This window comes from Lacerta agilis, chromosome 17 (genome assembly GCF_009819535.1).
Source record: "Lacerta agilis isolate rLacAgi1 chromosome 17, rLacAgi1.pri, whole genome shotgun sequence".
Lineage (NCBI taxonomy): Eukaryota > Metazoa > Chordata > Lepidosauria > Squamata > Lacertidae > Lacerta > Lacerta agilis.
This window is the reverse complement of record NC_046328.1, coordinates 38,452,493-38,475,087: the sequence shown is the minus strand read 5'-3', so window position 1 is coordinate 38,475,087 and position 22,595 is coordinate 38,452,493. Positions and strand designations below refer to the sequence as shown.

The 22,595-nt window shown below is 43.9% G+C and overlaps 2 protein-coding genes across 2 annotated transcripts; both read left to right on the top strand.

The window, feature by feature from the left end:
• Positions 1-1,138: 1,138 nt before the first annotated feature.
• Positions 1,139-8,080, top strand: LOC117061462 (SLAM family member 8-like). Its single transcript, XM_033174300.1, has 3 exons — positions 1,139-1,186; positions 7,320-7,664; positions 7,779-8,080. Exons 2-3 carry the CDS (start codon positions 7,361-7,363, stop codon positions 8,078-8,080), a joined length of 606 nt encoding a protein of 201 aa, XP_033030191.1. The 5' UTR covers positions 1,139-1,186; positions 7,320-7,360.
• Positions 8,081-20,322: 12,242 nt separating this feature from the next.
• Positions 20,323-21,838, top strand: LOC117061460 (V-set and immunoglobulin domain-containing protein 10-like). Its single transcript, XM_033174299.1, has 3 exons — positions 20,323-20,660; positions 20,775-21,077; positions 21,603-21,838. Exons 1-3 carry the CDS (start codon positions 20,537-20,539, stop codon positions 21,836-21,838), a joined length of 663 nt encoding a protein of 220 aa, XP_033030190.1. The 5' UTR covers positions 20,323-20,536.
• Positions 21,839-22,595: the final 757 nt, after the last annotated feature.

Genomic DNA, 22,595 nt, shown 5'->3' with positions numbered 1-22,595 from the left:
CCCTCATTTTTCCAGATGTTTCCATCAAACGGTCTGCCCTAAACACTTGAAATCCTGAAAGTTCAATTGCACTGTCCATAACATACTCATTAAGCCAAGTCTCCGTAAAACAAATAGCAGCAGAGTTTGAAAAATCAAGATTTACTTGATTAATAAGATGCAGTTCATCCATTTTGTTGGCAAGTGAGCGAAGATTTGAGAGGTGAATAGACGGTAAAGCTGATCTCATTCCTTGCCTTCGTAGCTTAACCAGAGCGCCAGCACGCCTCCCTCTTTGACGCCCCCTCCAGATCCTGCAAGGGGCTACTCCATCCAAAACATATTTTAAGGTAGTAGCGTAAATATGCAAAGAGGCTTCTCTTATGTTTAGAATCTCCTCCCTGGAATATGTAATCCGGGAAGGTTTGCAAAAAGCCATGAGGAGTGATAAAGATGTTCAGAATCTTTAACGGCTTTAACGGTTTTAACGGCTCACTCCTTCAGCTGTCCTGCAGCCAATAAAGGCAACAGAAAGCCTTAAAAATCATACTCCTAACTCCTAAAACAACAAAACAATAAAAACAACACCTTAAAATACCCTAAAACACTCCTAAACCCCTAAAAAAGAACAAATGCCTTACAGAGCAAAAGCCGAGGCTGCCCTTCTTGGCGCCATCTTAGACTGTTACTTAGAAGGGGAGGCAAAGTGAGCACAGACAGCCTTGCTGGTATAAAGAGGAGGATTTGATCTGCTGGGAAGCGAGAGGGAGGAAGGAGAGGACTGTTTTGTCGGAAAGTTCACGACTCCTGCAAATGAAACCCTGGGCTTGGCCTACACTTATAAGACAGATGAACAGATTCAATTTAGAGCACCTATCCCATGCAGGAAAATGAAACTGTCAAAGAAATAGAACCGAAGAGAGATAAAACTGGGCAATAAAACAATAAATAAAGTAGAATAAATAAGGGTCAATAAAGCTATAAAACTATAAAAGGGCGAGAGCAGCTGCTGCGCCCTGTCTCTCATTTCGGTGGCCATCTTTCTCCCTGCCTCAACAGCAGCAAGTCTCCCCATCGGTGAGTCCCAGAAACGGACATTGTGGAGCGTAACTGCAGCTCATGGATCTCTGCACTTCTGGAGAGATACGCCGGTGGATTTTCCTTAAAGAAGGCCTCTTCTTCAGACTATTGCTGTACCAGTCCTTGGGTAAGGACTTCACTGCTTTCTGCCTCAAAACAAACAAACAAACCCCACTTAAATTAATGGAGGGGCCACTCTGAGTTTGATTTGTAATGAAGAGGGAAATTATTGGCAATATTGATTACTAACACTCAGGGTTTCCTCTCCCCAGCTGGAACCTCCCCCTAAACACCCTTGCTGGCTTCAGAGGAAGCTCCAAAAGAACGCTTTTGAGTGTTTAATTGTGTGTGTGATATTTGTTACTGAGCTGAAGTTGGGGGGACAATCTGCGTGTATGATGAAGGTGATCATCTCCCCTGAAGGTGTGGGGTGGGATAGAGTAAAAGCACAGGACATGCTCACGACAAGTCAACCTCATCTCTAGGGCAGAAATGTCTTCTTGCGGGATATTTTCCTATGATGTGACAGTTATTCACCAATACAAAATAAATGTCAGTTAATATATATTTACCTGAATGTCAGTTAAAATATATTTACCTGAATGTATTGTTAGTCCAGTGAATGTATTAAGTATAAAAGTGCCCCTGTTAAGCTTTTCTGTATGAAATTGCTCTGTAAAGCTGTGAACTTTGATCTGCATTGTACTTCTCTCTGGCAAGCTTTGCCTTACTAAGTGTCTGGAGATAAGAACAGTAGACCTTCCACAGACTGTAGCTGTCCTTGTAGAGAGGAACTGTTGCCTAGGTCAAGAGATAGGATGGCCTTGCTGGAAGTGCGCATGAACCAACACTGGGCTAAATGTTCTTTTGCCTTATATGTCCTTTGCCTTATATGTATAACAGGAAATGTACAACAGGAAATGTTCCTTATATGGACAAGAGGAAGTTTCCTGGGGTGGGAAGAGAGCCAGAGAACTGTCTATAAGAACTGTCTGAAATTTGACTAGTTTTGTACTTGCTTGGCTATCTAAACACCGAAGTACCTCTGCATGCAGAAATTAAATCTTTCTCTCTCTGAAGCCAGAAGCCTCAGGTTTTTTTTTTGCTTCTATGTTTTCTCACCGGGCGCAACAATGGGAACCCGTAGGGGCAAATAAGGCTCCACCAACAGTGAATTAGAGGAGAAAACCAATGAGCAGGAAAAGAGGACTGGGGATCCTGGTGGAAGAGAGGCATCTTCTTCTCTGGACTCTGTATTAACTTATCTCAGTTTCACAAGAAATTGTGCATAATCTCCCCCCCCCCCCGAAACACACATCCAGATTGCTTTGAGATTGCTGCTAAGAAGCATTTTTCACTGGGTTAGAGCTTTCTGTGCTGAGTTTTCAACTAAGATTTTGTACAGCACAGATTTTGCAAACTGCTTTGAGGCTACCCAGTTTACTGGACAAGTCCACATTAAACTGACTAAAAGTCCAGCACGCTCCTGCTGTGCTACTTTGCTTTCCCCCCAGTTTCCTGGGCTGTTAGCAGAGACTACTCACGCAGCAAGAAGCAGGTCTGTTGTGTAAGGCATCCGCAATAAAACTCTCTGCAGCCGTCTTCTTTCTTATCTCAGTTAGAAGCATTTATTTACAGAAACATTACAACTCCTGGGAGAGGGCAATAGCATGCTTGCTCCCAGTACTGTAGAACATAACAGAAAGGAAAAAACCACGCCCCAAACTTCCAAATCCAGGAAGCAACAGAAACCCATTTATAGGCTGTCGTAAGCCAATCGATGCACCACGGAGAGAAATTAGGGTCCGGTACCCGAGAGGGAGTCCCGGAGAGTTTTGCCCCGGAAAGCTACAGGTTTGGCTGAAGCCTCCCACTTACCAACGGAAATGAACCAAGACGACACAGGAGCTGCGAAAAGGGAAGCAAGGCGATGCCCCCGTTTATTTGGATCTGTTGCAACAGAGGTTCTACCTCCCAGCGACGTGTGGATCACGAAGAGAGAGAAGAACCCTGAGTATAGTCACAGGGAGGGTTTTATACATTTTTGTTTCCATACAGGTAAATGGAAGGAAAAGAGCGGGAAGGAGGGATTTACATAAGGTAAGTACATTAAATGACAAGGAGATGGGTTTATACAATAGTGACGGAGTGGTCTTCCTGCCGGTTCTTTGGACTTGCTAATACTTCTGTTGTCTTCTGTCCTGCAGGGTGGAGTCGGTGATCGGAACTTCCTGAGTGGTGAATGTCCGTGTCCCTTTGTATATGAATAAAGCGATTTCCTCTGGGTGACAGATGTTTCCATTGTCCTTTTACCCTGCTGCTTTGGTGGCAGACTCAGTAGATGGCGCTGTGGTATAAGGGCGGGAGGGTTGACAGTTCATAGAATGTTAAGAACGGGAATCTGACAGCTCCCAAATGACAGTTAGTCTTTATGAAGGCGGCTGCCAGAGGAAGCCCTTTATGCGTTCTTTGGAAATGATTAGGTTACAGATAACTTTATAACATTGTGGTTGTTACAGAGAAGCATACATGGAGTACAAGGATACATTTAAGGCAGAGATACATCAGGTTACATAGCATGAGTTACATCTGGATACAAAGTCGGAGGTCCATACACAATGTAGCAATACATAACACTTGGGTTATACTGCACATTAGATCAAGTATAACAGAGGCTGGGCAATTGTGTAGTGAGAAGGAAAGCACGCTTTTTACAGTGCGATTTCAGTTCCGGGAGGGGGTGAGCTGGGGATGGCAGCCTCAGCGATAAGGAGGTCGTTCCGGCCAGGACCTGAGGTGATATTTGCCTATTGTTTACCTGCTGAATGTCGGCTGATAGATTTGAGATATGCAAACGTTGGAGGGCTGGGCGGAAAGGTTAATGGAGAGGTTAATCTGGGTGCAGGTGGAGGGTGGGTGTAAAGGCGAGGCGATGGGTGATTGGATGAGCCGGGAGCAGTTGGATTTGCATCCGAATGTGTGCTTTGTTGTCGCCCGTCCTGCTCCCCCCCCTCCCCTCCACCTCTTGCTAGTCAGCTAGCTTTTCCTGTCCTTAAGGGAAAAGTGGGGAAAATGGCGTTGCAGTGGATCTATGAGTCCCCTCTCTGTACATGGGGAACCTGGACGGTGTGAAAGTGTAGGGGGCATGGCTATACTCCTATTACATAGGCACACCCAGATTACAGCACGTCATGTGACCAGAGCAGTTTAACAGTTTAACCCTGTAGGTTCTGGAATATATCACAGTATATAAATCTTGTGAACTGAAATAAATGAACTTTTGTTCCTTGTTTTGGAAGTTGTACTTTTTCAGAATTTTTCCTTGTGGCAATTACATAGATTTTCCCCAAAATTTGACCGATGGGCAGCTTTGAAAATATTTAAATGTTTAATTGATTACTTTATATACAGATGAAGTTCAGACCTCACACTATTTTATTTCTATATTTTGTACTTTTTAAAAACCATCTTCTGGGCCAATCTTCTGTCTGATTACCTAATTATTATCTAGTCCAATGCCTATGGCGAGATGAGCTCACTAGCCCTTGGGCTGGTAAGATCCATGCCAAACTAGCGCTTATTGGAATCTCGCCTCTAGAAATTCTGAATTACGATCTCAATACAGCAAAAGGAAATTATTACCCATAGAGATAGACAACATAGAGATGCAATGTAATTTTATGCTTGGTGAGGGGACATGCTCTCCGCGATACCTGGCCATTGTTCCCTCATTGCAAGTGGCAGCTTATTTAACATCTCTCTCTATTGCTAGCCACCACTTTGCTTTTATTAAAGCACGTTTTAATGTCTTCCCCTCAAACGTCCTTTTTCATAGATTTTCTAAGGGCCAAGTCTCGGATTTATGTGCCTGTGATAGCCGCTCATTTGAAACCCTACATCACATACTGCTTATTTGCCCTCTATGTTATGCTGCCCGAAAGAATTTATTGCTTCCACTAATTCAAAAACTGCCAGGGTATTTGGAAGAGTCTCATCTTGCTCTTTTGTTGCAAGATTCTGATACGATTGTAACTCTACAAATGGCAAAAAAATTAACCTCAGTAGTGACACTCAAGAGACGCAATGGATGGATATACACAACTTGAAATTTTTAATCTCCATTATTATTCATTTAATTAGTATACCTTTTTAACCTTTTTTGTTGTTAGTAATTGTAAATCAGATTGTGCACATTTTCTTTGTTCTTGTTTGTTATGTATATGGGCTTAAAGCCGAAATAAATAAAATGAACTGAACTGTCTGAGTTTTTATGGATCCTAGATCCTAGACAACAGATAAGATAGATGCCTATTGCTGCAGAACAAAGATTTAACTTTGGACTTGTAACCATGTCCTTCTCTTAAAGTAAAGGGCCAAGTTGTTAGGACAACTAGGAGAATGCAGTAAATGTTTAACTAGGGAGAGTTGGGTAGTTCAAGTGGGTCAATGTAGAATTCAGCAGCAGTTAAGATTAATCTTGGACATTATAGACTTTCTTGGATTTAGGTCCCAAATACCTGAGAGACTACTTCCTTCCCCATAGACCATCTCAGCTGTTAAAACCAGCGAAAGGGGCACTTTTGGTAGTTTCACCTGCCTCAAACATTTGGGGGAGTGCCAGCCCAGGAGAGGACCTTCTTTGTGGCAGGCTGCTAAACTGTAGAATGATGTCCCTCCCTACAGAGTTGCACCCTGTACCTTTAGTGTAGAGTTTCCATTATATGCTGAAGATTCACCCCTTTACCCTACCACTGACACCTGCAGTATCATTTTTAGGACCCTCCCCACTATGGTTTTTTTTAATATATAAATATTTTATTATTTTTTCACATTAAACCACAAAAACACAATACACACACAAATACAATTTTAAAAAAGAAAACATAATAAAAACATTAAAAACAGCGAAAAATAAAAGAAAACTTATACATACCTACAGAAATACACAGGAACAATAAACTATCATAGTTTAATTCTAGTTTCAATCTTCTTTAGGGGGACTTCCCCCGATCTCTCAACTGCGTTCAATATTAATATACTTTGGTAACTTTGTATCTAATTTCTTAACATTTACCATTATTCTTAATATCCTTTAAAATACTTACTCTTCATATATTATTCATCACTTAAAACCCTATCCTTAAGCATTTTTTAATATTCTTAACCATTCTAAACCTTACTTCTCATATACAATTTTCTCTAACATCAACTAGCAAAGCCATTTAAACAAGCCAATTCTGCTTCAAATATCTAACTTTTCACGATTTTTTTTAATAGTCCTTAAATTTCTTCCATTCCCGTTGCACCTTCTCCTCCCTCTGGTCTCAGAGTCTCGCGGTCAGTTCGGCAAGTTCCATAAAGTCCATCAACTTCATCTGCCATTCTTCTACTGTCGGGAGCTCTTCACCTTTCCAGTTTCTTGCAAGTAAAATTCTAGCGACTGTTGTGGCATACATAAAAAAGACTCTGTCCTGACTGGGTATCTCACCATTGGTCATGCTCAAAAGAAAGGCCTCTGGTTTCTTACTAAATGTAATTTTCATTACTTTCTTGAGTTCATTATAAATCTTCTCCCAGAAAGTCTTAACCCTTGGGCATGTCCACCACATGTGATAGAAGGTACCTTCCACAGTTCTACATTTCCAACACATATTACTTGAAGTATGATATATCTTAGCTAACTTCACTGGTGTCAAATACCATCTATATATCATTTTCATAATATTTTCTTTTAATACATTACAAGCAGTAAAATTAATACCTTCCTTCCAAAACTTCTCCCAGTCATCCATCATAATATTGTGTCCAACATCTTTTGCCCAATCTATCATTACAGATTTAACCAATTCATCTTTTGTATGCCACTCTAGCAACAAATTATACATCCTGGAAAGGTTTTTAGAGTTCGGTTCAATTAATTCTGTTTCCAGCTTTGATTTTTCTATTTGAAAACCAATTTTTTTGTCTAGTTTAAAAGTTTCATAAATTTGATGATACTGCAGCCAGTCGGTGACCTCTTCTTTTATTTGTTCGTAGCTTTTCAACTTAAAAGTCTCACCTTCTTGCTGCAGTATATCCACATATCTTGGCCATCTCGCAGACATATTAGGTCTCCCCACTATGTTTTAATGCTGCATTTAAAATTGTTTCAACCTGCTCTGGGGCCTCATGAAGGGGGGTAGATAAGGAGCTAAAAACGATAATGATATTAATTTCCCCCTTTGTTTCTATCTCCCCACCCCTCACCCATCCCTGACTAGACATTTTAAACTATGCAGTGGGGAACCCAAACCATCAGGTGATGGGAATCCTGGGAGGATCAGTCTTGTTTCCTGCCAATGTATCTCAAGGAATAACAGTGGAGAAAATTGAATGGGACTTCCGCCCCCAAAGGCGTGGCATGGGCTATTGCCTGGGGGAATTCAGACATGGGAAACTGCAGCACTCAGGTCCCACTGACTGGTTTGAGCAACGTCTAGACGTGGTGAAAGGGACAACATTAAGGCTCAAAGACCTGGAGTTGGATGATGGTGGAATCTACAATACTCGCATCTGGTTTACTAAGACACAGTTTCAAGAACAGTGTTTCATCCTCACTGTTTATGGTAAGTTTTTGCTTTCAGTGTTTGGCTCATGGAATAGGATCAGCACCATTTCGCTACATAGGCCTTGGTAGGGGTGGGGTGAAAGCTTTTGCTGTTTTCATTTGTGTTCCACAGAGCCAGTGCCAACCCCACAGATACACCACCAAGTGGAATCCAAGACTCCAGGTGGATGTAATGTGACCTTGCGATGCCACACACCTGGAAGGGAAGAGATCAGTATCTCCTGGGAAACAGGGGATCCGCACAGGGCTTTAGGAAAGAGTGTGAATCACTACCAGGTTTCTGACAATGGCCGGGAGCTCCGTGTCTTCTCCTGGAACAGCTCTTTTGACTCCAAATTCACCTGCCTGGTCAGCAATCCTGTTGACCAAAAGAGAGCCTCCTTTGACTTGCTCAGCATCTGCCAGAGTGAATAGGCAGGCTGGCCCTTAACATGAGGGATTTGAGGAGATGTGTTTTTGTTAATAAATGCTTCTCTTTGCATGCTTTTGAGCAGGATCAGAGCAAACACAGTGCTCCTTGAAGACTGCCCTCATCCTGTGAATTGCTGCTGCCGCCCTCCCCATCTCCTCCTATTCCTAGCTTGATTCAGGGCAGGCAAGTGTATCGGACAGGACATTCACAGCCCAAATCTTTGCAATACAAACAGGACAGATTAACAACTCTTGCATATCTCTTGTTATTTATTCCACAGCTCTCGGCCAGGTGTGAGCATGAGACTCTGAATCTCAGGGTCATGGGTTCATGTTTTGAGAGACTCTTATTGCTCATTGCAGGTGGACAGTTTGGACTCTTGAGTCTATGCCTTATCCCTGTCTTCATAGTTCTTCTGGTGATAATGGTGATGTTGATGTTCATGTTCTGGAGGAGAAGATTTAAAAAGCATAGAAGAGGTGGAAGAGGTAGGACAATCTATATTGACCTACTTCCCGTCTCACCTGAGATGGGGGCTTCCTGCCAAATATACCTGTACCTTTCTTTTGCTTATCCCGAGAGTCAGAGACTGGTCAGTGACATGGACTAAATAATGTGTCTCATTTTGCACTCCACAGGTATTCACTCTTTGGTGCGAGAGAAGAGGGAGAGTAAGCTTACATTCTCGCACCCATAGAGGAGCCACCCAGAAGATGATGAGGTGAGATGATCAGTATGCAAAGTAACGGCAGGGTGACTGGTAGATCATAACAATTAAAGCATCTGATGCATTTGGGAGGCATTTAATACTTATGATATTATTATTTAAGTTGTAATCTGTTATTTTTAAAGAAACAACAGCATAAACAACAACAAACAAACAAACAGATAATGAACTGATAATGAATGGCAATCAATTTGGCACATCCCTTCCTTGCGAACCATCTCTGCTCCTCTGCAGGAGGCTTCTCTTAAAATTTTCTTTCACTGGCACTGCACTCCACCCCATCCAGCCAAAATAAATACTAGCATCTCCCCTTTATGCTGAAAAGGCTCATATTTCCATGCATGGTGGTCTACTCCTTTTGGGAAAAGGTGTTTCACACTATTTCCAAAATTATGCAGCAATCCCTTCCACCCACATCAGCTCCTGCCTTGTTATCTATAGAATAAAATTTAAACAATAACATTAAAAGCTATTATCGGCCACCTGATATGCAATAGTCCAATATTGATTTGCAATAGCCCAATACTGGAAACAATCTATAGAAATCCCCATTGAAATCTGGGTGAATAACATTTAGAATGCGGCTCTATTAGAATGCCTTACTCACCATAGAAGGGTTATTAAAGGCACTTCAAAGACCGACACTTTTGGTGAGACTTGACTTCCATTCTTTTCCTTTATAAAATGAGAGAATATATAGTTTTACTCCACCCACAACATAAGAATCGCTGTGGAGAGGCTCCTTCAAGTTACAATGCATGAATAAATGTATTGTTTGTATACTGTGTGCTGCATATGAAACTGAATAAGAATGTACCACTGGACAGGTTACTGTAGTTATATGTTGCTCTTGTATTTACATTAAAACCCATAACAATTAATTGGATTTAAAAAACAAAAACAGGCCAGTGACCCAAACGACAGTGATCAAAAGACCCAACAAACTGATTATGGCACAAGGGGAGGCAGGCAGCTTGTGCAAAGATCCTGTTCCTATCAAGGTAACATGCATGCACAGTTATAGTGAGCAGAATTGAACCCTTCCGTCACCAGCTAGTGAATGGAGGATTCAGCCCTCTGGTTCCCACATCCTTCCCCCAGTGAACCCAATAGGATGGGGCTCTCCACTCACCAGCTGTTCTGGACTCTTCCCAATATGCTAATTTTAACCTGGAATCTCTGATAACATGAATGCTGAAAATGGAACTGACATACTTTTCAAAATTCAAAATGTCAATTCAAAATTCAAAATTGTCAATTCAAAATGTGCAATTCAACCTGCTCTCTTAGGGACTTACCGTAGTTATGGCAAGTTCTCCAGTGGAACTAGAAAGCTAGCCATAAAGAGTGGAACTGAGGTGCAGGGAATATGCCTGCTTTTAGGCAGATTGGTATCCTTTTGGTATTGATTGTGGCAGGCAGCTTGTGCAAAGATCCTGTTCCCTTCAGGGGAACATGCATGCACAATTAAAGTGAGCAGAATTGAACCCTCCTCTCACCAGCTAGTGAATGGAGGATTCATCCGTCTGCCATCAGGGCTCTGCTTCACACACGTTTTCCCCAGTGCCCCCAACAGGATTGCACTCACCGGCTGTTCTGGACTCTTCCCAAAATACTAATTTTATCATTGATTTCACCTGGAATCTCAGGTAATAACTGAGTCCTGGAGAATGAAAATGCTGTACTTTTGTCAATTCAAAATGGGCAATTCGACCTGCTCTCTTAGGGACTTAATTTTGGCAAGTTCTCCAGTGGAACTAGAAAGCTAGCTCTGAAGGCTATGATTGAGGTGCATGGAAGATCCCTGCTTTTAGGCAGATTGGTATCCTTTCTTAGAGCACTCTGGACCTGGAAAGGACTTTAATTTGCTCCAGGGTTCAGGTGGGCCCAAATGCCCAGGAACTCTTTTAGGAGTTGCATCCCCAGAGTCCCTCCTGTCATATTTTCTCTTCCTCTGCAGGCTGACTCGGACAGCAAGGATTTTTTGAGCAATTCCACACAACCCAGGGAATCTTCTCCTTCTCTCAATTCTTATGAGCCCTCGGAGATTGAACACTGCATCCCACAGACCAACATGGGAGATCAGGCACATTTGCCGGAGCCACTGCCAAGGAATTCACCGAGGGTTCCTCAGGGGAAAGACCCCTTGAAGATCTCTCATTGCTGCCAGTTGAGCTGGAGAGGCAGCCTACCCAGCAGCTTTAAACACTCCAAGACTTATCCAGTGACTATGGATATGGGGACCATCAGTGGCTGTGGTGAGGACTGCAGGGCCTGCTCCCTTCCAAGGCCTTTTCCAGCTGGCCAGGGGGCGGGGCCCAAACCTCACACTCCCAGCCATAAAAATGACACTCTAGTGTTTAGAGAGTGGGGCTAGAAAATGTCCTTAAGCTGTCGATGGCATTTCAATTTCCCCCCTCCTTTTTTTCTCCTTTTGGGTTGTTGGGGGTGGCTGGGTGGGGTGGATATTTTGTTGGGGATTAATTTTAGTATAATTGTTCTGTTTTTGTTTTATTGGTTGTTGTATAGTTTTGTTTTGTTTTAAGGGGTGGGATCAGGGCTGCCTGGGAGTGGGCCCCAGCCAACAGAATGGCTGGGGCATGTTCCACAGGGGGGGATGCAGTAGTACACCCGATCTCAGTGATCATGGGCAGGAGGAGGAGTCACGCTAAGACCAGACCATGTCATTACCGAGAAGGCAGGCTTAGTCATTGTTTGAGGACTATCCCTGCCTCCGGGTCTGGTCCTGACCGGACGGATACTGGAATCAACAAGGGATACCCACATGACCTGAAAGTGTTGCTGTGTAATGCCAGGTCAATGATGAACAAAACTACTGCCATCCACGACTTGATTGTGGATGGAGGATTTGACCTGGCATGTGTAACAGAGACTTGGTTGGATGAAGCAGATGGGCCTGTCCTTGCCGCTGCTTGCCCACCAGGTTTCTCTTACGCACAGCAACCCAGGCCATCTGGGCGGGGAGGGGGGGTTGCAGTGATTTTTAGGAAGTCATTAGTTTGCACCAGGCGTCCTATTGGAAAGACCGAGTTTTCTGAGTGCATGTTCTGGAAGTTGGGCAATAGGGGCAGTACAGGATTCCTTTTGGTGTACTGACCTCCCCGCTGCACCAAGGATTCCCTGCCTGAGCTGCTTCAGGTCGTGGCGGATATGCTCCTGGAGACACCTAGCTTGGTTGTCTTAGGGGACTTTAATATCCATGCCGACACGACCTTACAAGGGGCCGCTCGGGCCTTCGTGGAAAGCATGGCCTCCATGGGGCTGTCCCTGAATAAGTTTGGCCCAACTCATAGCCGCGGACATGCCTTAGACCTCGTATTCACCTCTATGGATGTTAGTGATCTGACATTAAGTGAAAGTGAAACAAAAGAAGTGCCATGGTCAGATCACTTCCTGGTCCAACTGGACTTCTCCGCGACCTTTCCCCTCTGCCGAGAGGTAGGACCAATTAGGATGGTCCGCCCCCACTACTTAATGGATCCAATGGGCTTCCAGAGAGTGGTGGGGGATGTTTTATCCCATGTTGATGGCCTTTCAGTTGATTCCCTGGTGACCCACTGGAACGTGGAGTTAACCAGGGCTATTGACTGTCTGGCTCCGAAGCGCCCTCTCCGATTGCATGGAGCCCGGACAGCCCCGTGGTTTTCCCCGGAGCTGAGGGCGATGAAACAGTCGCTGAGACGGCTAGAGCGCCGGTGGCGGAAAACTCATTCTGAATCTGACCGGACACTGGCTAGAGCTCAACTTCGAGCCTACCAAGTGGCAGTGGCAACGGCGAAGAGGGCCTTCTTCACCGTTTCTATTGCATCTGCAGAAAACAGCAGCAGGAGACTCTTCCAGGTGGTTCGCAGTTTAGCAGAACCACCGTCGTCATCGGGGCCTGGTAGGGACCCCAAGATCTCCTGCAATGCTTTTGCAAAGTTGGTGCTGACCTTTAAAGCCCTAAACGGCCTCGGTCCTGTATACTTGAAGGAGCGTCTCCAGCCCCATCATTCAGCCCGGACACTGAGATCCAGCGCCGAGGGCCTTCTGTCGGTTCCCTCACTGCGAGAAGCAAAACTACAGGGAACCAGGCAGAGGGCCTTCTCGGTAGTGGCGCCCGCCCTGTGGAACGCCCTCCCATCAGAAGTCAAGGGAATAAACAATTACCTGACATTCAGAAAATTCCTGAAGGCAGCCCTGTTTAGGGAAGTTTTTAAACTGTGATATTTTAAATGTATTTTAATGTTTAGTGGAAGCCGCCCAGAGTGGCTGGGGAGACCCAGCCAGATGGGCGGGGTACAAAAAATAAATTATTATTATTATTATTATTATTATTATTATTATTATTATTATTATTATTATTATGGTAGGGGGCTCTTTGAAAGCAAGGGGTCCAAGAGACGTATGCTGTCTGGCATGGAAAGATGGAGATCTGGGTTTTTAGAGTTTAGATTACAGTGTTTTATTTTTCTCCCCCTCCCCCCCTTTTTTTAAAAAAGGAGCGATTATCTGAGCTGTTAACGGAGAATCCGAGGGCTTGCTTGGACAAATTGGAGACCACTACCAAAGTTTAGAGCAAACAGCCGCCAGTAGGCTTGGTCTTTATTCAAGGACAAAAACTGTCACGATAGGGCTCCCACTCCTCACAGCAAAGGAAAGATGGAAGCCCCAAGAAAGAAGTGTCCCCAACTTTTATTACCTTCCCCCCCACCAAAATACACCCCCAAGATTACATCAGAATATTTACAAGACGGGAGGGGCTAGGAGCAGAAACCTAAGCGGTTTTGCACCCGAGTTGCTCCTTGTCATGCCCCTTCTGGGTGTGCTCTCCAAGGAAACAAAAGATGTCATTGCCTCAGGAAAGAGCTGAGCACTGTCCTATTGGGTTGAATCCACTCCTGAGCGGTAGTTCTTTGTTATACAGATATATTCTGTCTGTCGATATTGAGGCGGGAAAACCATCTTCCTGAGTCCACTGCGGACGTGCTGTCACGCTTCGAGGATTATGGCTGATCGGTTTCCAGGTCAGCCCTGCTGCTAGATTTCATCAAGGCTTCATTAAACAAGTGGAAAAGTTACAAACAAACACACAGAAACATTGTATAGCAAAGTTGCTACATTCTATGAGTGGATCAGTCACGGTCAATTGACTGCGGAAACATTGTATCAACACCTTGTTAACCTTGTCAAGATAACAGGCCTGCAGTACCCGTGAGCTTGCCACCAGGGGCGCTGTTCCAGAACGTCATTTTTATGAATGGACGAAATTTGCTTCCGAAAAGGAAGTGGGATTTCCGAGCCTAACTCCCCTTATCTACGGGGAGAGGCCGTTCAGAAAAAGGATTACTGGGGTGGTGGAGAAGAGAGTGTATAGGGCTTGTGCTTATGGAACTGGTGTGGAGGGAATTCCTACAACAAAGTTTTTACCATTTTGTGAATAAACTATATTTCTTAAAGCTACAGCAGTCTCTGTCTTGCCTTCCATTCTCCAAAGGAACACAGACCCTCTTTGGGTGCCTGGGATCCCTTGGGCTCTTTCCACCACTGGGCAGAGAGAGGGGCAGGGACCCGACTTTTGCAACAATACATTGGACTGGAGCACAAGGTTGTTTTCCCTCGTCTCCCTGGCAAAACATCCACAAAAGAGACTTTCTTTTGGGAAGGAGACATGTTTTCCCTACCAGAGAGACTAAAAAGTAGGAAAATATTTTAAAAACACAGAGTGACGGCACTTGTCTGGTGTCAATAAGCAGGGAGTTTCAAAGAATAGTGCTGCCAACACTGAAAGATCGATCCCTTGGAAGTGCAAAGCAAACATTATGGCATTTATACATGAGCCGGTTCTTCTTGCTGTTTGGTTCAATCTTCGCTTTGTTCCTTCTTTGCTTCTTCTCCTCACCCCTCATCAGACTGTGGGATGTGGTTGTGACCTCGGCTGAGGGAGGAGGGGGAGAGATTTTCAGAAGCTTGAACTTGTATTTTGTCTCAAGGGGGAGAAGTTCTCCAGGTGTTGTGCTTCAAAAGGAGAGAGACAGAGATAGAATCACAAGATTAACAGGGGAAATAAGAAGTGGGGCAGGATCCCAGCTTCAGCACCATCCATATCCACCCCGGAGTGGCTTGCTCTCCCCCTGAACACCTCATAATAAGCTGGGCTAGAGACCCTGGAGGCACATTTGCCTACAATGACCTTCACTGGTGTCCACAGGGTCCAATCTGCCCCCTCCATCTTAGCAAAGCAATTTTGCTTAATTTAACACTAATAATTGTGTTGCTTGGTGCAATTTATGATTAATGCATACAAAACATGCATGCACTGATGCGCACACATTTTCCCAGTACATGCATGTTTATATATATCAATGGACTGCTGAACAGCAAATCAAAATTCAGACACGGGTGGATTTCATCTGTTATGGATGCTTTACCTACAATTCCTGCATTGAAGGGGGTTGGACTAGATGACCCTTGGAGGAAATTCAAAATCCACAATTCTATGATTCAAAATAAATGCTAAAATCAACAGGGGGCTATTAAACATACATACAGAAAAGGTAATGCCTCAGGTCATCATAATGTAAAATATAAGAACTGCAACTTGTATTGAATTTCTTTGTAGGCACCTTTCCTGGTGCACATTTCCTGTTTTTAGGTCACAGCTTTCTCAGCCTGGATGACTGTGGACAAGCTTATCAGTTAATTTGCACTATTTCCCTCCTGGAGGGAGCTTTGGGGTTGTGCACCGCAGCATTTCCTATTTCCTATGCCTGGAAATAAAAGCAGGAGCCTGGTGATCTTCTCTTCCCTGGGTAGGAAAAGCTGAATGCATAGGGTGAAAATCTATAGGTTTGCTTGGTCATGAAGGGGAAAGTAACTGACAATGCTGAGCTCATCTGGAGAATAGGCCCCTTCCCTGAAAGGCCCCCCCCCCAAATCTCAGGGTCAATGTGTTTTGGCACCTGCTGGGGGCTCACATTCCACTGAAAAGAAACCTCACCTCACCAGACCTTCTCCTTTCCACCACTGCTTTAACATTCTGGCCCAAACAATCATGGCAGCTGTCATGGGCCCAGGGGGTGGGGGCGCTGGCCAGATGAGGCTGGGGACAGGGAGGAGTTCCCTGTGCAGGAAGCCCGAGAGGGACTGGCTAGACTTGGACAGACCCTGGGGAGCTCAATGAGCCATCCATAGGGAGGATCCTAGAAAGGTCTGGAGAAGGATATGGGGGACAGCTGTATGCCATCTTCCCCTCCCCGCTGAACTGTATTTAAGCCAGTTATTGTCAGTTAACACTTATGTTGCTTTGTATTTACCGGTATGTACTTCAGCCTAGAATTTTTTTGAGGGGGGAAGGGTTATATTGAATTTATTCTGTATTTGCATTAAAAAAATACATTTCCACAATTTTTCAGTTTACTGACATATTTCATATTTCACATTTTGTACATTTGTATTCCCAATGCTCTTATTTTGCTGTTTTGAATGTTTGCTGTGAGCTCATTGTGGAAGGGACACTTATAAATGAACTCAATCAATCCCAATCAAGAGGGAAGGATCTGAGACAACTGATCTTGGTTACCAGCAGCCAGTTCCTGGAGAGGGTGGGGCAATGCACCAGTGATGGTTGTTATTTGAGCTCAGTTCGTAGAACAATCTGCACATATGAGGAAGGCGGAAGTGAGAAAGCCCAACCATACCGGTAGGTGGGGCCATAGCCTATGATAGGTAGAGGCAGTGCTTTATTTACTGGGGGGATACAGGGGTACGCATACCCCTAAACATTTTGTGAATCTTTGGACTTTTGTCCAGTTACAGTATTTATTTTTCCTTGATTTGAGTTATAAAATGTTGATTATCTTGAGTCAAAATGAGACTACCCCAAAACATTTTTTTAAGGGAGAAAAAAAAGCACTGGGTTGAGCGAACTAATTCTAGTTCTCTCACAGCCTGCCCTATTGAGAGCTGCAAGAGTAGCACAGATACTAAGGAGGAAGGGCCAACTGGCAGGCTGATTGAAAGTGGGGGCTGGCTAAGGACAGGCAGAAGCAGGCAGTGCCCCACTCACCCTCAGGGAACAGTCTCCACGGCTGTGATGTGTTTCTGCATGTTTGCAACTGTTTCTCTCCTTTGCAATGGTTTTGCAGGACTCCAAAAGGTTGGCGATCTGGTGGGACGAATCAGACACCTTTTCTTAACAGAAACCTTTGACAGGCAGGTGTATGACGCAGAGAGAAACACCCTGAGCTAATTTGCACTCTCTTTCTCCTCCTCCACTGAACCTTCCTGGTTTATAAGGCGAGGATCAAAGAGCAGTGAGTCAGAAACAAAGGAGGGAAACACACAGTCTTGCTTGGGTGAGAAGGGGAGGCAAAGCGAGCACAGACAGCCTTGCTGGTATAAAGAGGAGGGTCCGATCTGCTGGGAAGCGAGAGGGAGGAAGGAGAGGACTGTTGTGTCGGAAAGTTCACGACTCCTGCAAATAAGAACCTGGGCTTGGGCTACGCTTATAAGATGGATGAACAGGCTTATTTTAGGGCCCCTATCCTGTGCAGAAAAATGAAGCTGTTCTCCTCACAGTGCTGAAACAGATGCCTGAATGGGAAGCCCCAGCAGGACCTGAGCTCAACAGCAGCAAGTCTCTCATCTGTGAGTCCCAGAAACGGCCAGTCTGGGGTGTGACTGCCACTCATGGCTCTCGGCATTTCTGGAGAGATGCAATGGTGGATTTTTCTCTCAGAAGCGCTCTTCTTCAGACTATGGCTGTCCTCTTCCTTGGGTAAGGCCTTCACTGCTTTCTCTCTCACTCTCTCACTCAAAAAGCCCACAAACAACCCACCTACATGCATGGAAGGGGGCACTCTGAGTTTGATTTGTCATGAAGTGGGAAATTATTGGCAATATTGGTTACTAGAACTCAGGGTCTCCTCTCCCCAGCTGGAACCTCCCCCCAAACACCCATGCTGGCTTCAGAAGAAGCTCCAAAAGAACACTTTTGAAAGTTTAATTGCGTGTGTGATGTTTGTTACTGTGCTGAACCTGGGGGAACAATCTGCGTGTATGATGAAGGTGTGGAGTGAAATGGAATAAAAGCACAGGATATGGGGACTGCAAGTTGAGCTTGTCTCTAGGGAATAGATGTTGTTGGGTTTTTTGGCGGGATTTTTTCATGTGATGTGTGTGTCAATCACTAACCAAATCAAAATAAATATCAGTGAAGAGCAAACAGTGAATTAGAGGAGGCAACATATGAGCAGGAAAAGGGGACTTGTGGAACAGAGTCAGTTTTTTCTCTGAACTCTTTACTAACATATCTTGTTTTTCACAAAAAATAGTACATCACAATTCCCCCCCCCCCCGAAACACACATACAGATTGATTTTAGATTGCTGCTTAGTATAATTTTTCACCGGGTTGGAGCTTTCTGTGTTGAGTTTTCAACAGACATTTTGCACAGCTCTCATTCTGCTTGGAGACTTTCTTACAACCAAGCAGTATATAAATCTTGTGAACTGAAATAAATGAACTTTTGTTCCTTATTTGTGTAAATCGCACTTCTTATTCAGAATTTTTCCTTGGGACAATTACACAGATGTTCCCCAAAATCTGAACAATGGTCAGCTTTGAAAAGATTTAAGTGTTTAATTGATTGCTTTATACTTTATATACAGATGAAGTTCAGACCTCACACTATTTTATTTCTAAACTTTTTACTTTTTAAAAACCATCTTCTGGTCCAATCCCTCCTGTGTGAGTTTTTCCAGTTTCCACTTCCTGGACAACAGATAGAGCACGTGATTCTTGGAATGTAACTTTGGAATGCAGTAAATGTTTAACTAGAGAGAGTTGGGTAGTTCAAGCGGGTCAATGTAGAATTTAGCAGCAGTTAAGATTAATCTTCGACATTGTAGACTTTCTTGGATTTAGGTCCCAAATACCTGAGAGACTACATCCTTCCCCATAGACCATCTCAGCTGTTAAAAACAGCAAAATGGGCACTCTTGGTAGTTTCACCTGCCTCAAACGTTTCGGGGAGTGCCAGCCCAGGAGAGGACCTTCTTTATGACAGGCTGCTAAACTGCAGACGTCCCTCCCTACAGAGGTGCACCCGGTACCTTAGAGTAGAGTTTCCATTATATGCCGAAGATTCACCTCATTACCCTACTGTTGACATCTGCAATATAATTTTTATTTTATTTTTAAAAATATTTTAATTAATTTTTCATTAATAACAATCCAATATAGACCACATAATTACAATACCAAATCATAATTCAGTTTAAAAAGTCAATTGTCAGATTCCAAATTACACATTTTGGTTGACTTCCCATGTTCTGATTTTAGGAGATTTTTTTAAGGAGATATTGATTCCTTGTTCCCACTCCAAATCACTTATTTAATCCAAGTAATATAGTCCCGAAGTTGATCCTTTATTTTAACAGCCACTGATGTGTTGACTTTCATTCGGATTTAACTGTTCCATCTGGTAAATGTGTGGAATGTGTTTTTTTAAAAAAACACTCAACCTTCCTTTCAGCATTCCACCCCCCACTCCAAGGATTCAATTTTACTGCATAGTGACCTTTCACTATCTTGCTTCTCTTAAAACCGAAAGTGGCCTGGCGTCTGGCCATTACTCTGGGCTGACTTCCAGCTTTTTCTTTGAATTCTTTCTCATCTGATAACAAGCTGATATCTCAACAACACCCTAATAAATCAAAGTTCAAGTCCTCCAAAGGAGGGTATTGCCGCAGAACATCCAAATATTTCCCAAACATTTACATTCTTTCAGTTAATCCATAAGCATTATAAATTTCTTATTGATTCCCTCTTGCAGTCCATTGCAAACCATTAATAATTACAATCCATTAGAAGCTAATTTTCTGCTTCAGTGAACAGCTGCCAAATCATAAAACAGCATAGTGAATATACCTGTATAAAAGAGAAAGCAAGGCTTCTCTCCACCACATACCTGTACCAATCCAATCACAATGAAAATCTTCTCCAGATCGAGACCTGGGCACTCAGTGGCTGATTCATTTAGCAGGTTAACTTGTCTCCTTCCTCCAGAACATGCCTGTTTCTTAAGTCTGAATTCTGAAATATCTTAAAAGACAGAAGAATCTCCGCTCATGATGACTGCGATGGAGAGTTTCTGATGCATGCAGTGCTGTGCACTCAGCGTCCCCTCCCCCCTGCATTTTGTAGGAGCAGGAGGCAGGTATCAGAACCCCCCCCTGACCCTGGAGGAGGGGGCATTGCAAGGATAATTACTCTCAAATTATCCTTAATTGCCTGCATACCCGGGTTCATTGGAAGCAGTCTTCACCATAGCAGCAAAACCAGAAGTCCTCTGCAAAATAATTTTTAGGACCCTCCCTATTAAATTTTAAGACTGCATTTTAAGTTGATGTAACCTGCTCTGGGACCTCATGATGGAGCTAAAAACAATAATGATACTAATTTTCACCTTTGTTTGTATCTCCTCCCCCACCACCACCCCTCACTAGAAACTTCAAGCCATGAAGTGGGAAACCCACGCCACCAGGTGAAGGGAATCCTGGGAGGATCAGTCTTGTTTCCTGCCAATGTATCTCAAGGAATAACAGTAGAGAAAATTGAATGGGACTTCCGCCCACAAAGGCATGACCTGGGCTATTGGCTGGGGGAATTCAGTCATGGGAAACTGGGGCACCCAAGTCCCACTGGCCGGTTTGGACAACGGCTAGACATGGTGAACGAGACAACAATAAAGCTCAGAGACCTGGAGTTGGATGATGGTGGAATCTACAATACTCGCATCTGGTTTACTAAAACACAGTTTCAAGAACAGCATTTCAACCTCACTGTTTATGGTAAGTTACTGCTTTCACTGTTTGGCTCATAGAGTAGGATCAGCACCATTTCGCAACATAGGCCTTGGTAGGGGTGGGGTGAAAGCTTATGCTGTTTTCATTTGTGTTCCACAGAGCCAGTGCCAACCCCACAGATACACCACCAAGTGGAATCCAAGACTCCAGGTGGATGTAACGTGACCTTGCGATGCCACACACCTGGAAGGGAAGAGCTCAAGGTCTCCTGGGATACAGGGGGTCCGCACAGGGCTTTGGGAAAGAGTGTGAATCGCTACCAGGTTTCTGACAATGGCCAGGACCTCCGTGTCTTCTCCTGGAACAGTTCTTTCTACTCCAAATTCACCTGCCTGGTCAGCAATCCTGTTGACCAAAAGAGAGCCTCCTTTGACTTGCTCAGCATCTGCGAGAGTGATGAAGGTGAGCAATATATCCTCTCCTTCATTATCCAGAGGAGGTGAATAGGCAGGCTGGCCCTTAACATGAGGGATTTGAGGAGATGTGTTTGTATTAATAAATGCTTCTCTTTGCATGCTTTTGAGCAGGATCAGAGCAAACACAGTTGTCCTTGAAGACTGCCCTGATCCTGTGAATTGCTGCTGCTGCCCTCCCAATCTCCTCCTATTCCTAGCTTGATTCAGGGCAGGCAAGTGTATCGGACAGGACATTCACAGCCCAAATCATTGCAATACAAATGGGATAGATTACCAGCACTTGCTTATCTCTTGTTATTTATTCTTCTGCACTTGGCCAGGCGTGAGCATGAGACTTTGAATCTCGGAGTCATGGGTTCAAGCCCCTCCTTGGGTAAAAGATCCCTAAAACGCAGGGGGTTGGACTAGATGACTCTAGTTTAACCTTCCAACTCTACATTTCCATGGTTATGTGAGACTCTGGCAGTTGTTATTAAAATATGTTTTGAGAGACTCTTATTGCTCATTGCAGGTGGACAGTTTGGACCATTGAGTTGGAGTCCACGGGTTATCTCTTCCCTCATATTTCTTCTGGTGATAATAGTGGTGGTTATGGTGAATTGGATGTGCTGGAAGATCAGATTAGAAAGGAATAGAAGAGGTAGGACCATCTCTATTGATCTTCTTCCCACCTCGCCTGAGATGGGGGCTTCCTGCCAAGTATACCTCTTCCTTTTTTTGCTTATTCCAAGAGGCAGAGACTGGTGAATGTCATGGACTCAATAATGTGTCTCATGTTGTATTCCACAGGAGAGATGCGAGAGCAGGGGGAACAGCACTCTTGCACTCAAGAACTTCAGAGAGGAGCCACCCAGAAGATGGAGAAGATGAGGTGAGATGATCAGTGTGCAAAGTAATGATGGAATGATTGTTATGTAATAACATTGAAAGCATCTGATGCATTTGAGAGGCATTTAATACTTTCAAAATTATTATTAATGTGGTAATCAGATATATTTAAAGAAACAAGAACAAGAACAAGCAGATTTCAAACAGGCCAGTGACCTGAGAATAAATGGCAATCAATGTGGCACAACCTGTCACTACAAACCATCTCTGTTCGTCTCTTAAAATTGTCTTTTGGTGGCCCTGGACTCCCATCCCATCCAGTAAAAAAAAAAAAAACACTAGCATCTCTCCCTGCAGAGAAAGGGGCTCATTTCCATGTATGGTGGAGTTGCACTTTGGTCTACTCCTTTTGGGAAAAGGTGTTTCAAACTATTTCCAAAATTACACAGCAATCCTGTGGGATGTAAACACAAAGCAGTCAAAACACAACATTGCTAGAGTGGACATGAGGGTAACTCAGTCCTCCAGGCATAACTTCCTGCTACCTGGACTGAGTTAACTTCCTCTGTGACCAGAAGTAGGTGTGGTCTCACCTGGGAACAAGATCCCAAGACCAGTCACCATTTTCTCCTCGTCTATCCAAAGAGCAACAAGCATGTTCTCCTGGCTCTCAGCC

Coding starts and splice junctions, on each gene's coding strand:
- LOC117061462 (XM_033174300.1), top strand. CDS start 7,361: ATGGGAATCCTGGGAGGATCAGTCTTGTTTCCTGCCAATGTATCTCAA. Junction 7,665..7,778: donor TTTCATCCTCACTGTTTATG/GTAAGTTTTTGC, acceptor TGTGTTCCACAG/AGCCAGTGCCAACCCCACAG.
- LOC117061460 (XM_033174299.1), top strand. CDS start 20,537: ATGGTGAACGAGACAACAATAAAGCTCAGAGACCTGGAGTTGGATGAT. Junction 20,661..20,774: donor TTTCAACCTCACTGTTTATG/GTAAGTTACTGC, acceptor TGTGTTCCACAG/AGCCAGTGCCAACCCCACAG. Junction 21,078..21,602: donor CATCTGCGAGAGTGATGAAG/GTGAGCAATATA, acceptor TGCTCATTGCAG/GTGGACAGTTTGGACCATTG.